The sequence below is a fragment of the Tachypleus tridentatus genome, chromosome 3, assembly GCF_004210375.1.
Source record: "Tachypleus tridentatus isolate NWPU-2018 chromosome 3, ASM421037v1, whole genome shotgun sequence".
NCBI classification, from domain to species: domain Eukaryota; kingdom Metazoa; phylum Arthropoda; class Merostomata; order Xiphosura; family Limulidae; genus Tachypleus; species Tachypleus tridentatus.
Genome location: NC_134827.1, coordinates 71,549,319 through 71,566,020, shown reverse-complemented (window position 1 = coordinate 71,566,020; position 16,702 = coordinate 71,549,319). Strand labels below are relative to the sequence as shown.

General features: G+C 32.6%; 1 protein-coding gene and 1 long non-coding RNA gene across 10 annotated transcripts in view; one reads left to right on the top strand and one right to left on the bottom strand.

The window, feature by feature from the left end:
* Positions 1-2,543: 2,543 nt before the first annotated feature.
* LOC143247137 (uncharacterized) lies at positions 2,544-9,040 on the top strand. 2 transcript variants are annotated; one of them, XR_013026388.1, is made up of 3 exons: positions 2,544-3,963; positions 5,193-5,495; positions 8,736-9,040. It is a non-coding gene; the product is annotated as an uncharacterized LOC143247137 (long non-coding RNA). The 2 variants fall into 2 exon arrangements; XR_013026389.1 differs by having other exon boundaries at positions 2,561-3,963; positions 5,188-5,495.
* Positions 9,041-10,253: 1,213 nt separating this feature from the next.
* The window catches only part of LOC143247136 (uncharacterized), a 43,701-nt gene continuing 37,252 nt past the window's right edge, over positions 10,254-16,702 (bottom strand). For all 8 annotated transcript variants that reach the window (XM_076494726.1, XM_076494731.1, XM_076494725.1 and 5 more), the window contains 2 exons: positions 13,422-13,593; positions 10,254-12,376 (listed from right to left, as the gene is read on the bottom strand). In XM_076494726.1, the coding sequence (XP_076350841.1) occupies positions 10,671-12,376; positions 13,422-13,593 (1,878 nt within the window). In that variant the 3' untranslated portion in view covers positions 10,254-10,670. The remainder of the gene's footprint in view (positions 12,377-13,421; positions 13,594-16,702) is intronic.

Here is a 16,702-nt window from a genome sequence, read left to right as displayed (position 1 = left end):
GTTATTTTTATAGACTTTATAAGTAAAGACTACTTTGTCTTAATATAAATTTTAAAAAAGAACGTCACAGAAAAACGAAATTATCAGTAGATAATCAAAACTGTGAGAAATAACTTTTTTATTGCTTGATATTTTTCAACAATTTGCTTTCCAGTGATGAAACGGTAAAACGGCTTGTAACGCTATAAGTCAATTTCACTACCTGTGGTGAGAAAAGAATAGTTAGTCCATTGTGTAACTATGCGCTTAACAACACCAAAACAGAACGAACAAACTTAAACAAATTTAGGTCAAATACTGAAAAAATGATCAAAACTAATTTCTGAAATAGTTCTACAGAAATTGAATTTTTAGTATAGATTAATTTTTAGAAGGTTGAAAACTCTAGGTAAAGAATGCTGAAATTTCACATCTTTAGTCAGCATCTACACCCGGTCTTGTTGAATTTTAGCAACTTACTTCTTTACCCAAACGGTTCTTAAAGTTTATTGCCGGCATACCACTTCTGAGGGGCAAAACCCCTCGCGGACTACCCTCCTGTCACACCTCACCTGCTCTGTTCTCTCCTATGGCCTCCGTCGTGGCGTTTGCGTCGTTGACTTGCACTTTGGGCCATTCCCGAACCAGACTTTGAAAACAATTGTTTTACATGTATTAAAATTCTTTTGACTACTGCTAGCAGATTTGTATCAATTTTCAGAAGTCCTTCATGATGCCACTTTTTTATCTTCCATCTCCAATTTGATAGATCTATGTTCCTCCTACACTCAGGTATTTGAAAGTATACTCCAAGGCTGTAATATATTGAGGCAACTGGTGATGATGGTAGTACTTTTAGGTTTCATGAAGCTAGACATTTTTGTTTTTGCAACTTTCTCAGCAAACTTATTGGAACTTAAATAACTTAACCCTTCTTTATCATCGCAAAAAATTTTCGCACGAGGTCTTCTATTCAATATGGAGACAGCGCTTTTGACTTTTCACTTCTTTCATGTGTTTTGTACATCACAACCTCTCCAAATTCGTGCACCTTAGATGTGGTGTCACAGTTTGGTATTGCGTCAAGAAAGAAAATGATGCAAATTTGGATATTCCACACTGTAATAGGTTTCTTTGTTGTTGTTTTTTAGTAAATGTGCAAAATATATACAAGGATTCCATCTGCGCTTAGTAAAACAACAATACGAAGAAGTGTCATGTTCAACTAACATCTTCGTTGCTTCGTAACTTACAGCTGTATTCACAACGAGCACATCAGCATCAAAAGGTTCTTGCATAGTTTTAATGCCAGCAGCTTGAGCCTTTCACTTACGAGATTAATAAGTTTTGTTTATTCTTCCTATTAGTTAGGAAGTTCTTCTGCCCTAGTATGATTACTGTCTCACTGAATTGGACTTTAGCGCTAATGTATCCATATGTGCGCCATTGATGTGTATTGCCTTTTGTGCTAGGTTCATTTTCATAATCGTTATTTATTGTTGTGTTTTGTCTATGTTCCGACTTTACACACCTGACGTACGTATTGCAAATTTCACCATGGCAGCGACCTCTTTGGATGGAAGCCATTACAAACCTCATCAACTTCTCTCAACAAATGTGGAAACTCGAATATTACGGCAGATCATAAGAAAACTCATAGGAGAACAGAGATAGATGCTTGTTTTTCAACTAGAACAGAGTTCCAGGCAGCTGTAACAAATCTCTATCTTTTGATCTGCTTTGATTGTTTTCCTTGGTATATAAAAGTATTTCGTAATTAAAGATTTAATAATATATAAGTTTGAATTTTAAATTCAAAAGGAATTACAAAAAAATGTTCGATACTCATTTTTTGTGTGTCACATGATTGCTCCATGCTCTGCTTAGCACACAATTCGTCTTAAGTTTACACCCCTATTATTCAGTTAGTAATTCAGTGGAATGTGCAGGTTTATTACTATGGACGTTACTAAGTCGTAATATAATTTTATAGTATCCAATTTTTCCATTTTACTTGGATATAAGCCACAAAATCCATCTTCTGCCACGTCCAGCTACAACAATCCCAGTATGGCCATTTGATTAAAGCACTGGACTCGTAATATGAGGGTCGTGGGTTCGAATCCCCGTCGCACCAAACATGCTTGCCCTTTCAGCCGTGGGGGCGTTATAATATTACGGTCAATCCCGCTATTCGTTGATAAAAGAGTATCCCAAGAGTTGGTGGTGGGTAGTGATGGCAAACTGCCTTCCCTCTAGTCTTACTCTGCTAAGTTAGGGACCGCTAGCACAGATAGCCCTTGTGTGTCTTTGCGCGAAATTAAAAAAACAAACATATTCTACAACAAAGTAATTTTAACTGCTTGTAAACACATTATTGGAAGATATTGATTAACTACTTTTTGTAAGAACCAAAAATTGTAGTTGTTGTTTGTGCTGAATGATAAATAACAAAAACACTTAATTCTCTACTTTAAATGTCAATGTTTTCATTCTTTATTCCTGTTTATTAGTCTCTTTGGTTGTTTGTATTTACTTATTTGCTAAACACTCAGATTTGTACTTTTATGAATTTCAAAATTAATATTATCTTAAGTTTTTTGCTTCACACTTTCTAGCAAAATGCGTAGTCCTGAAAAACTTGAACACACGAAAATGTAACGGTATTTATGATTTAAAACAAAAACAAAAAATGTTAACAATAAGAGTCATACCATGTCTCATTATATGTGAGTAGACAGAGCCAATGAATTACAATTATTTTCAACTTATCTTTGTTTTACTGGAAGGTTAAGGTACTGGCGAATATCAAACTATTTCCTCGTGTACGTAGCTATTAAGATTAGTCATATTTCTCAACGAGAATATCTGTAAAGGGTATATGTGTGTGTGTGTTTTTCTTATAGCAAAGTAATATCAAGCTATCTGCTGAGCCCACTGAAGGGAATCGAACCCCTGCCTTTAGCGTTGTAAATCCGTAGACTTACCGCCGTACTAGCGATCTGTAAAATTTTAATTTGTTAATTTATTATTTTGCCACACATTTTTGTAGTATAATAACAAAAATAACGTTCAAAATCAAATTTTAATTTAACAATTTTACATTTTCAACCTTCAGCACTTCTTGTTTTTCAACATAATTTCATTGTTTTAAACATTAAGCCTCAGTACAATTTATGAGATATATAACATAACAACATACATTATATTACACAAATGAATTGTCTTTAGAGATTTGAGGAAAAAAAATATTAAAATGCTACAATGAATTCATTCATTCATTACATAGTTCGAATCTTTAGGCAAGAACTGACAAGGACAACGCTGTATTTATGTTTGAGTTTATGTAATTCCAGCCTCTTGTTTTTCAAAACTGTTACAGACGGTTTCAGATATTTTTGGTCTTCAGTGGGGCAGAGCGTGACCTTATGTGTTCATCCGTGAAAATTTCAACTGTTTGGCAATTTAACAGATTTACACTAGTTGTCTTACTGTGTGTATACTTTTATTGTAGTGACTGTTTTTTATTTGTGTTATTATTCATGAGGCCTTTCTAAGAGGTCGTTTGACGAGTGCCGCAAATGGCTTGTTTGACTGTTGAGCAATGATGTTCCTATGGTTTTTGCAACTTCCAACGTTCGATAGTTTCAAGTTCCAACACTAACTTGATAAACAAACATATTTGAGTCATGGTATTTATAATTTGGTTTAGAGGCAGGAGAATGTTTTCAACAATTTAGAGCAAGTTGTTATGTTGCAACGCTAACATCTCTTGTTATGCAGAAGTTATTAGAACAAGATTAATTTTTATACGATGTTAATAAAGTTGTGCTACTAACTGATTCAGACGTAAAGTGGTTCGTCTTGAGATGGATACAGAAGTCGTTACTTCAGGTTTAGTCATGTAATAAGCGAATGCCTAAAGTTGAGTATGAACATTATCAGAAGTATAAGGAAGTTTGTACTGATACTCGACAACTTCAGGTAGATATGATTTGGTGATTTATTACATAAATATTGTTTACTTGTGTTAATGTCCGAAATTAGGGTTGTGACATAAATAAATGCTCCAAATATTTTCTCTTTGGTTATAAACGTTTCAAGTGCATTATTGTATGAATTTCTTTTCTTCTGTTAGAGTGCTCTCTTATATAGTATTTAGTGCTCCTCCGTTATTTGTTTCACATTAATAAATTCATAACGACTTCCCACTTGATCTTAACATTTCATTATGTCAGTAATAAGAAAACAAATGTAAAAGGTATACTTTTGTGAATCTACTTTATCGATTTTTGTAATAAAATGTGATGTTTTCTTCTGATTTATTATGACAGTTCCTGCTAATTAATGTAGTCGTGTAATTAACAATGTAGACAGTATGTCAATTTTGTTTTAATATTCCGAAATACCGAACTATATTGTTTCTATATTTACTTTACTATTACCTAAACTGGCATGCGAGTTGGTTCAGGGAAGAGGATGTTCATTATAGTATAAAGTAATGATTTATGGCGGACAGTGTTAATTGTAAAACTGAGAAAGTGTGTTGTAAATTGTTTTTAATATTTTTATTTAGATTATTACTTGTTAGGAGGAACAGTCGTGATGTTGATAAGTAAAAAAATTAATAAAATCCAAAACCAGGGTAGAATCTAAAAAATTCAAGTAATATACAGAAATAAAAGTACACTATAATTACGAAAATTAAGTTTTTGGTTCAATGTCAGTTAATGAGTTAAACAGCGACAGAGTTAGTAAGCTAAATAGTAAGTCAGTCAGCATGTTTATTATTGATCGGTTAGCGAGGAAATTTTGTAAGTAAATTTATTTGTGAGTTAAATGTACTGTGATTTTAGTTAAAACATTACTTCTAAAATTAGGCACACCTCTGAAAGTAGCAAATTTTGTTGAGTAATAAATTAATTCACAATTGTTACATGGAATTTGATAAAAATAAGGAATCCATAAAATAGAATCATCTAATGATAAAACACGTTACAAAATTAATTTCAGTAGAGAACTATTTTGAAAAAAATAAAATAGAACTTTGTCTGAACTTCAAGAGGTAATACTAAACATTAATTTTAACACTGTTTCTCAATTCTACCAGCCCTCCATAAAGTTTGATTTTGAGTTTCAGATCAAATCTATTTTCTTATTTAATACTTTTTACTCTAAAAGTTGGTCTCTGCTCAACTTTTTACTTAGCACAGATTTTTACAAAGATAGATGTACTTCAGATGTGTCAGTCAGCAATACATATTCACCCATGGGCTCTGGAACAGTATAAGTCAGAACAGATCTGGACGTTCCAGCTTCAATGGGTTCCAAGGAGATCTACAAGAATTCAGTGACTTCATAGCTGTAATACTTTAAAGGATATTTAATTCAGCAAGGCAAGAAAAAGGATTCAGTGACACTGAGAAAAGCAGGAAATAACAACCAGCTAGTGGAAGATAAAAGAGACTGACTGTGGCTGAAACTTAACCTTAAATATCGGCAGTCTGGACTGAAGTGTAAGTTTTAATTCATCAGAGATTCAGTTGAATGTAGAAGCTAAAAGAGGTTATAATTTTTTATCATGACTGTAAAGTAAATATTGGTCAAGTTGTGCATCTATAAGTTTAATATGTACCCATGCATGTCCTCACCCAGCTAGCTACCTTGTGGTTGCGCTGCTCTCTATTACCCCTGCAAAACAACAGAAATACCAAACTCTCTAACCAGACATTTTTTTCTAGCCTTCCGCCACAAAAATACTGTTGGTGTGAACGTGCTTTGTAGTCACTATGAGAAAAAGTGTCATTCGCCACTGCTCCGTTCTTCACATTATTTAGCCACATAATAGCAAATGTGATAAATAATACTAGTTTATTTATTAAAGCCTAGTATCTGGTTGTCATGCATAAAGAACCTGGTTTTCTAGAGAAAAGCTTATGTATAATTATATATAAAAAATTCGTGCTGTTAGTATTATGTACCCAATTGCACATTCAGACAAAGTTTTCATGGTCGTGTTTTCTACGAATGTTAATGAAAAATCTTATGAGTGTTGGGAGGTATGCTTTTCAGAGTTCTCTCCACTCAGATAAATTGTTAGTCAAATTTTCTCGAAACATCTGACATCATTTCACAACAGACAATTCACAGCATTTACAAGGAAAGGATCGTAATACTATTTCAAGCAGTGATTTTTAACCATATGACTATTCTAACTACCAATAATCAAACAATAATTCTATATCTAATCTCAACAACACAGGTTAAACTGGCTAAGCGTGTTAAGGTGTGCGACTCGTAATCTGAGGGTTGCGGGTTCGCATCCCGGTCGCGCCAAACATGCTCGCCCTTTCAGTAAAATGCAATTTACTGTTCTATCATAGTTGATTCCGTTCCAGATGTCTCTCATCTTAAGCAAAAATGTTAATAATGAAGTTTATGGCTTAGAATGAAAATCTTGTAAATTTGATTAAAGAAAGGTTTTTTTTCGTCAATTTGTAGACTTTCATGAGGAAACTAAAATACATAAACATGTTGATCTTCAAAAGCTGATTATTTATGAAGGATTTTCACACACAATTTTTTAATAATAGTGTTGCAAAAGAAGAAAGAAAAGAGAATTATGATGTAATATCAGAGGAAATGGAAGTAATCTGGAGATTAAAATCAGTATATTCATTAAGTAACTATAGCAAGCCCTCCAGTAGTACAGCATTATGTCTGCAGACTTGCAATGCTAGAAATCGAGTTTCGATACCTGTGGTGGGCAGAGCAAAGATAGCCCATTGTGTAGCTTTGTGCTTTATTACAAACAAGTAAACAAAATCTTCAGGACAGAAGGTTGCAAAATTCCACTAGATAACCAGAGAGGTCATTGAGAATTTGGTGATGGATCCAATATGTCAGGAAAGGTAAAACATGCCCATTTACAGATTCTAAACAAAAATATGGTGTTCATGTACTTAATCTTCTAGGGATTCAAACAGCAGCTGCAAACAAATCATGAAACTGTTACATTCTTTGGTTCTGTTCAGTGCTTATATGTGTTTTTCAGTAGCAAGCCAATAAGGTAGGAAATTTTAACAAATGATGAACATATACAGTTCTTTTCACTTTATGTCTGACAAAAAATTTAGTGCACATGTTAGTGTTATTTATCCTTTTGCAATGCTTCTTCAAGGCATTCTAAAAGTATTGGAGTGTGCTCTTGAAGCATTCATCATATTTGACAAGTGAGAGTTGTTCAAAGTGAACTCCTTCAAAAATATTTCAGCTCATTTTAGTGCTTTGAGATGGAGTCAGATCTCACCATAGATCTCTGTAAAGAATTAAGGCAACTGAGAGACAAATGGTTCAATATTTAGTCAGAAGCATGTTTTGTTGCAGAAAGCAGATGGCTTCCATTATGATTGCTAAAACCAAAGTGGAATTTTAGTTTTATGTCTTTTAAAGCAACTTTGGATTATGTTATAAATTATCAGGTATACTGATTTAAGGCAACCAAGGAAAATATATGCCACATTTACTCCAATTCTGAATAAATTGTGTGCCTCCAAATATTGAAGAGCTACTTTAACTTCATCAGATAACTTTGTTCAAGAATGCTCTGCAAAAATAACAAACCACCACTACTAATTCTGCTAAATAAAATTTACAGCAACAATTTGCAGCTAATCTTTAGTTAAATGTGCATAGCTCTTCATCTTTTCTGCATGTTACAAACTACTGTTGTTGAGACTGAATGAAGTTCAACAAAGTGGCACTCATCAAAAACTTCAGATCTACAATAGGGCAGGAACAACTAACATATCTTGCACTTTTGTAAAGTGAAAGTGAACTTGCCAGAAAAATTTACTTTAATACCTTAATTAATGACTTAGCTCTGTCCATAATTTAGCAATGAAAAACTAGAGGAAAGGAAGGTAGTCATCATTACCTACCACCAACTCTTGAGCTTCTATTTTACCAAGGAATAGTGGTATTGACAATTATATTATAATGCTGAAAGGTTAAACATATTTGGTAGGACAGAGATCTGGACCTGCAGCTTGCAAAATAAGCACCCAAACCTCCTGGCCATGGACATGCAAGGCCAATGAGAGAGCTATAATGATTTCTTTTCAAGACTGTACCAGTTTTTGATAAATCATTTGGGCACTAATGATTTGAAACAGATTGATAGGTCATCAAGACTGCTTTACAGAACTCAAAAGCACAACAACCTATATCTTTAGCCTCAGAACCCACATTAAACTTACTATCTCTAGTGTAGTCCATAGACAAGTGAACACACACCTTTCAGCTGATGCTTTCAACACACTAGTCACTCAAAATTAAACTTCAGCATTTTAACAAACTTATTCAGAACTTTTGCAAACTCAACTTCCAGCTAGCCTTCATTAACCACATAAACCTAACATCACCCGTTAATTTTCATTCCCATGATGGATTTCACTTCAGCTTCTCTGGCATCTATACCTTGACTTCAAGTTTCTTTTTTTCAGTATTTTTCCCTATCCGATTTTTTGTTCCAAGTTACCCTACCCCTCTCACTTTGTTGTTACTGCTAGTTCTTATATAATTCCCTATTAAAACTTCACATTTCTTCCAACCTAACCACTACCAATATTTCATACTCTTGTACCTCTGACAACTCTACCTTCTTCCAGCAATCTGTATTTATTAATAGTTACAATTCCTTAATTTAATTTGTATATTGGGCCAATATGTATTGTTTTTTCACAACCTATCTAAAGCCATCATCCCAGAAAAAATGCACCTTGGGCTGAAAAACAGAAAAGAAGGAAAAACAAGAAGGCTTCTGCAAAACAGTATGGATATTGAACCAAAAGTCAAGAAGTCACAGCAAAGAAAAGAAAGAAAGGTAGTTGAAATAGAACAGTTCATGAGGTGATCAGTGATTATGAGGATAAAGAGGCATTTTTAAGTTATTGCAAGACCTTCTCAAATAGAAAATCACTGAAGGTAACATGTATTAGTATTATTATTATTGTAAGTCTGAATCCAAAAGTAATGTAAGCTTTATCATGGTATCAATAAATGTCACTTATTGCTCCCCCTCAAAAAAAAAGCACACCAAAAAACTCATAAATATCTGTATTTTTCAGCATTTAGTTATCTACTTTGGAGGATCAAGAACACATACCACATCCTTTTAGAGCCATTCAACATGGTATTAAGTATTTGATACTTGAGTTATCAACTATATATTTTATCATACATAACTGATTTAGTAAGAGTTCATGGTAAAGGAAAGTAAATACCAAATACAGAAAAAGCAATAGATGTACATCTCAGAGATTACAGAAATTGTACAACTGACAAAAATATTTTCATTTTTCACATGAATATTACACTGCACTCCAACATTTCAGATTCTAAGTCAGACGGATGTCAGGAATTCACAGACATATCTTATATACAAATACTTTTGTAACACACTTGATTTTTGTGTACAACAGATTTCAACATACTTCTAAAAGCTTGCCATGCTTTGTACAGATGTGTAGAATATTTGAAAGTGCAGTCAACGTTCCCTCTGAAATACAGGTTTGGTCCACTGCATTAACTACACATATATTTGATTAAGGAACATCCATTAACTATACAGTCTGTGTATCAATTACAAATTACCACAACTTGTTTCTAAAGGCAACTTGAGAGGTAAGTCTTTGTTTTCAATTTAGTATCTATGCCAAATAAAATGAAAGTGAACTTTTTATATTTTGGTTTTATTCTGCTGTGAAATATTGTAACTTATTTTTTTCCTAACAAGCTTTTAATGATAACAGAAGACAACAATACATGAGCATGCTTCAATGGAAATGTCTGAAAGTATTGAAACTTCATTTTTGTTTCTTCTCAATTTCACTTGAAAAACTTTTGAAACAAAATTCACGCGTATGACGCAAGTTCAGGTTATGGTTTTTGCAGACAAAATTTTTGGCTTACAACTGGAAAAGTATGGTGACTGTCACATAACAAAGGCCTATATCCAAAAGCTAGTAGTTCTTTAAAATGTTTTTGGAGCATTGTATAACCTTTATACAAAATAAACTTTGAAAATGCCAGAAATCAAATGGTTATTTTCATTAACAGAGATTTGGTAGTTCTGGTAGTCTTGTGACATTCTGGAGGGTAAAAAACAACAAGGAATATAATAATAATGGTATTTTTAGCTTGTTATAGGTTTCACACTATTTGTGTGTGTATGTGATAAATATTTGTGTACAACAGATTAATAACAGAAAAAGTAATCCTAAAACATTTTACATCTTAAAAATCCAAAACAAATAAAAAATATGACAACCTCTTAAGAATAATCAAGTTATCAGCACAGTGATTAGTAAATTAGCAAATTACCCTAACCATCTAGCTCTACATTTAATGTACAGATAAGATTTTCCCCAGTCTGTTTTTTATGAAACTTGTATTCACAAATTATTTTCCACATATTACACAATATTATGGTTTCACATAACTTTTGATCAACATTTAAATGAAGTTTTTCCTCAAAATATTTAACATTGTATTTGTTTTTCAATGAGTATTCTTTGATGTATTTTTGGGTTACTGCCTTTTCCAAAATTTTGGCTACAAATTCCACAATTCTGTTATACATGTACAACATATAGTTTTTAGATTGCTTTTTCCAAATTGTTTTCCAAACACTACACAGCTGTATTGTTTGTCCCCAGTGTACATTTTTGCTCCTTGTGTGTCTTTAGTTGGCTATTACGTACAAATCTTTTACCACACACAACACAACTGTATGGTTTCTCCCCAGTGTGCGTCATTTCATGCATCTTTAGGTACCTATTACTAACAAAACATTTTCCACATACAACACAAGTGTATGGTTTCTTCCCAGTGTGTATCTTTTCGTGCATCTTTAGGTACCTATTACTAACAAAACATTTTCCACATGAAACACAACTGTATGATTTCTCCACAGAGTGTATTTTCTCATGACTCTTAAGATACTTGTTACATACAAAATCTTTTCTACACACAACACATTTGTATGGCTTTTCCACTGAGTGCGACTTCTCATGAGTCTTTAGATGACTTTTAGTTATAAACTGTTTTCCACATACAACACAGATGTATGGTTTTTCCCCAGTGTGTATTTTCATGTGAATCTTCAAGTATCTATCACTGGCAAAATGTTTTCCACATGTATCACAATTATATGGTTCTTTCTCAGTATGTATTTTCTCATGCATCTTTAGATAGCTATTACTAACAAAATGTTTTCCACATACAACACAACTGTATGGTTTCTCCCCAGTATGAGTCTTTTCATGCATCTTTAGGTACCTATTACTAACAAAACATTTTCCACATAAAACACAACTGTATGATTTTTCCACAGAGTGTCTTTTCTCATGACTCTTGAGGTAATTGTTACACACAAAATCTTTTCCACACACAACACACTTGTAAGGTTTCTCCATTGAGTGTGATTTCTCATGAGTCTTTTGGTGACTTTTAGTTATAAACTGTTTTCCACATACAACACAACTGTATGGTTTTTCCCCAGTGTGTATCTTCACATGACTCCTCAAGTATCTATTACTGACAAAGTGTTTTCCACACACATCACAACTGTATCGTTCCTCTTCAGTGTGTAACTTCTCATGCATCTTTAAGTAGCTATTACTGACAAATTGTTTTCCACATACAACACAACTGTACGGTTTCTCCCCAGTGTGTATCTTCTCATGACTCTTTAGATACCTATTACTGGCAAAATGCTTTCCACATAAAACACATCTATATGGTTTCTCTACAGAATGTGTTCTCTCATGCGTCCTTAGGTGACTTTTAGTTATAAACTGTTTTCCACATATAACACAATTGTGTGATTTCTCTCCAGTGTGTATCTTCTTATGAACTGTTAAGTAGCTTTTAAAACGAAATTTTTTTCCACATACAACACAACTATGTTCCTTTTTGCCACCATGTATCTTCTCATGTTCTTTAAGGTTACTGTTTCGTTTAAATTCTTTGCCACATATTGAGCAACTGTATGGTTTTGACCCAGTGTGTGTTCTCTGATGTCTATTTAGCTCACTTTTTGTTCTTAAGTATTTCCCACAAACATTACATTTGTGAAGTTTTTCACAGTTTTCTATTTTCAAAGATAGTTTTAGTTCATAATTTATTACAGCTCGTCTTCCACAACTGTACAGTTTATCAGCATCAATGTGGGGCGTGTCATATGGCTTTATATTAATTCCTCTTGAATATGTTTTCACATCACTGTTTTTTGGATTCTGTGGTTTACCAGTTTTAATTTTTGTAGAGGGATCTTGTGTTATAATGTAACTAGGAAACTGATTTCTAGCAAAGCTGGTTTCAATAATCTTTAGATCTAGAATAAAAAAAATACAACAACTATAATAAGCGAAAATACTTTTGTTAAATATCACTTCATGCATAAAAATATACTTGTTTTGAACATCTACAAAATGTATAGAAGATCAAGATTCATGATACCACACATACATTTCTTTCCTTATTTTATTGAAATACTTCCGTCACTTCTAGTTTTAACAAACAGTTGTGACAGTCATTATCACTTTACATGTACCAATGTTTTTAATTAATACAAAAATGCACTAAAATACTTGTAACACATGAAGAATATTAATAAAGAAATGAAACTACTTTGGAAGAAAAACATCAGAAGCAATGAAGGAATTCAGAACCCCATCTCAACTGACAAAAGAAATCAGTGAAGAGTTGGCAAGATGAAATAAAATAAATGCTCATGAGTTAGGTGTTAACAATTAAGTCACTTCAACAATTAGAGGTGAAGAGATGGAGAGACAGAAACAAAATAAGTCAATACATTACTGAACATATTCAACTACTCTGTCATTAAACTGATTTTATTCTAGCTGCCTTTGTTCCTTTATCATTTTCTTTATATAATATTTGTTTTTCCCAAAGAAATAATGACTGTGATGCTGCACATCATGTAAGAATATAAACAAGAATGTTTTCCAATGGTAGGTCAAGTAATGCCTCATGATTATAATCTATCTTTTATTTCAATGAGAGTGACCAATAGTGACAACAGGTGGTGCATATGTTGAGAATAGAGTAAGAAAGAATTTGGCATATAATACTAGGATCTCTCAGTTAGCTCTCTCCCAAGCTTAAGCTCTCAGTTTAGTAAATGAAAGATAATCTTCTTCCCTAAATAGCAATATTCTGCTACAGTTTAAGCTGTAGTGTTACCCAATTTATAAAAGGCTTCTTTATAGATTACTAAAAGAACTTAGAGAAATATCTATTGAGTAATGGTACTGTCTCCTTCATCCTGTATATATATTTTAATTGTTTTGAGTTTAAATAAAGAATTGTTTTCACTGAATATGTATATGATTTATTTTTAAGAAAATTTTACATACCAGGTTTCTTTTCTACCCAAGAATCAATTTGCTGAAAATCCTCATAAAATTCGTTTTCTTTCTTCACTTTTGAAACATCCTCTTGTGAGTCATCTAGTTTATCATCATCACTGAACTCAGAAATAATGTCAGCTTGCTTAGAATCATCAGTTTTTACCCTGGCAAATATGTTCTAAAAACAAACATCAATAAAACAACAACTAGTATCATCATTAAAGGAGACAATTAAATACTTGTATATAATCTCTGTAACGTACTTGAAGCATGACAATATAAAACCCAGCTGTAAAATTGCATCCTAGAAGTTTCTTCTTGAGATTTATTGACACAAAGTTAAGTTGAATATCAAACATGAGTAATAGCAAAACTAACTGTATTTCAAAATTTATGGCAAGTTATTATGCATTCTCAATACAGCTGTTGTGGGTATTAGAACTAATTAAAATAAAGTACAGGACAATGCTTCTATCTTCTTCAGTTATCTTCAGGTTAACAAAGAGAGTTTGCAAATGACATTGCCTAGCAAACTCTCTTTGTTAACCTGAAGATGACCCAAAAACATCAAAACATTATTCTGTACTTCAATTTAATTAAACTTTTAATACCTACACCAGCCATCTTGAGAATGCATTTTTACTTCATGGGATTTCTTGTCATCATGGACAGACAAGTTATTACATTAAGATGAAATATCATAAAATTCATGTTATGATGAAAAATATTCAAATAGTAGAAATTCAGGGTGCAAATCAAGCAAAAACATTTCAAAATTCATCCCTGAATCCTATTCACCTTTATATTAATGAAAACACAACAACATAATCACTTAATACTTTGAGATACATTTTTAATTTTCCAATAAAAATAATAAAATAAACTTTGCCATCAGAGTCTGAATGAAATTATAATATGGTATAAGATAACATTTTTTTTTCTATTCTACTAGCTAATATGTAAATATTTTTTTGAAATTTCTGTATTCTTTTTTACTTCAGTTTGGGCATGGAAAGTAAATATCTTAACTTTGCTTCTTACTAGCTTCATACAGAACTTCCTCATCCACTTAGTGCAAACAGAGATCCTGTTTCTTGCATGAACTAGAAAATCGTCTTTTCTCTCAGTAAATTGGATAATAGCATGGGGGCTTTGCCATCCTCAGCACTTGAGCATAAATTGATGGAGACTGTGCACAGAATAGCATTTTGTGTGCAAAGTGCATATCTCTCTGAAATTGTTACTAGCTTTTTTGTATTAAAACCAGGTTGTCCTATTTAAGAGACTTTTTTCCCTTAACTTTTAAACTTAGACTTCATTGGGAGCTTTATTTTTGACATTTAATATACACATAACCTTGGCCTTTTCATTTAACTTTCCTTTAGAGCTCTTGTGAAGTTATAACTTGAAATTTGTGTTCTAATACAATATTTTATCTACAAATACAAAGTAAAACACAAATTTAACTTAATTTCAGGATTTAAGTACTATATGATTAAAGAAGAGGCAAATACTTGACAAGTGAATATAGCTGGGTGATTAACTCAATTTTGAAAACTGCCTATAAGCATCGATTGTCATGTAAAACAGTTTAATATTCAAAATTACAATTGGGTAATTTCACAAAAGTAATCACATAACTGAAATTAGTGTTTCTGGTTCTGCCAATTATCCAAGTCATTGAAGTATTACTATTATAATTTCTCAAAATTCAAGATTGTTCAACTTAATCAAATGGTGTCACGATTCATAAAAATAATTGATCTTTCTGTTTAGAATTATTTTCAACTATCCAAAACTCACTTGAGAAATTAACATATTCTAATATTGAAAATATGTTTCTGATAGATACTTCTTCTCACATATTAGCTTTCCTTGGGTTCGTGTCGCATTCTGTATATGCAATATTTTGCTTCCCAATAGTTTTTATGGTCTCATCTAAACTTATGTTTTCACATAGTGTTGCTGTATTGTAGCATGCAAAAACCCTACACCAATCAGAGTGCAACATATCTTTCTAATGCCATTGACTCTCTTTATACTGATTTTACATCATCACTTCAAGATTAGGCCAGAAATGATCCATTGGATTTGAGGAGTAAAGGAGTGTTAGCAGAGGTAATCAGCTACTGGAAATATATTTACATACTAGCTAGAGTTTGATGTACAAATTACATAAATGAGCCCTTCTGATTGAAAAAATACAGCAAAAGAGGTGGACAAAATAGGCTATAAAAATCAGCATGCCCTTGAACAGGATCCCTAGGGGAAGGAATATCAGTTCTCAAATCAGAAGATCAAGAAGGACATATGTAGGACTACAAAGCACTATAGTCAACATCTCCTTGACAGATAGAAAAAGGAGAGCCCAATGCCATAACAGTAATTTCTCTAGCATGACCAAGATCTTAGAGATTCACATTAGATGAACTTGTGAGTTCATAATGTAGAAATGATAGAATTACACTGCACTTTCCTGTTAGGATAACTTCTATTCTAAACAAACAAAAAGCTTGACTTCTGTAATATGGTACATTTTGTGTAATGTAACACCATCTCTCTCCAGCTCTTGCATAGTTAAAACATGTTCAAACTTTTCTTCCAGAAACATAAACTTAGTATAGATTCTTTGTTACTGCTGATGGCTGGGATGGACTTCTTTAGTGTCAAACTCCTTTTCTGCACAGGGTATCCTCCCTCAACAAGAGAGCCATTTGTTCAGCCCACACACACACACTCAAAGAAACTGAAACATTTAATAGGAACAACAGTGGGGAGGTACATTACATTTTCAATTACAAGTTTAGTGCATTCTTTACTATATAGTTGTCCTAATTTGTTGGCATATTTAAATAAGGCACTAAATTTGATAACCACTCTTCTAACATTTGACACTGCACAGCAGTTAAATGTTGTGTCAACAGAAAAATGAATTAAATGTGGCATATCTCTGACTCACAGAAGTTTACTAACACCTTCACTAATATGCATGTCATTCACCATTTTTTGCATGTACCATGCAGAATCAGATACAATGCCAATAACGTTAAACTGTGGCTTCTTATATTACTGGAATTATTTTTCGAGCATTAAAGTAATGCTGACACCATTTGAGAAAACAATATCAGAAAATCCCACCAATGCAATGTCATGACTATCTTCTCAAGTGTTGTAATATGACATCAGTCTATTTACTGTAGGCTTTTTCAAGTATATCCAAAAACACACAATCAATTAGACATACTTTTTACTGTTTACTTACTTTTCAATTTCTGTCTCAAGTTTTC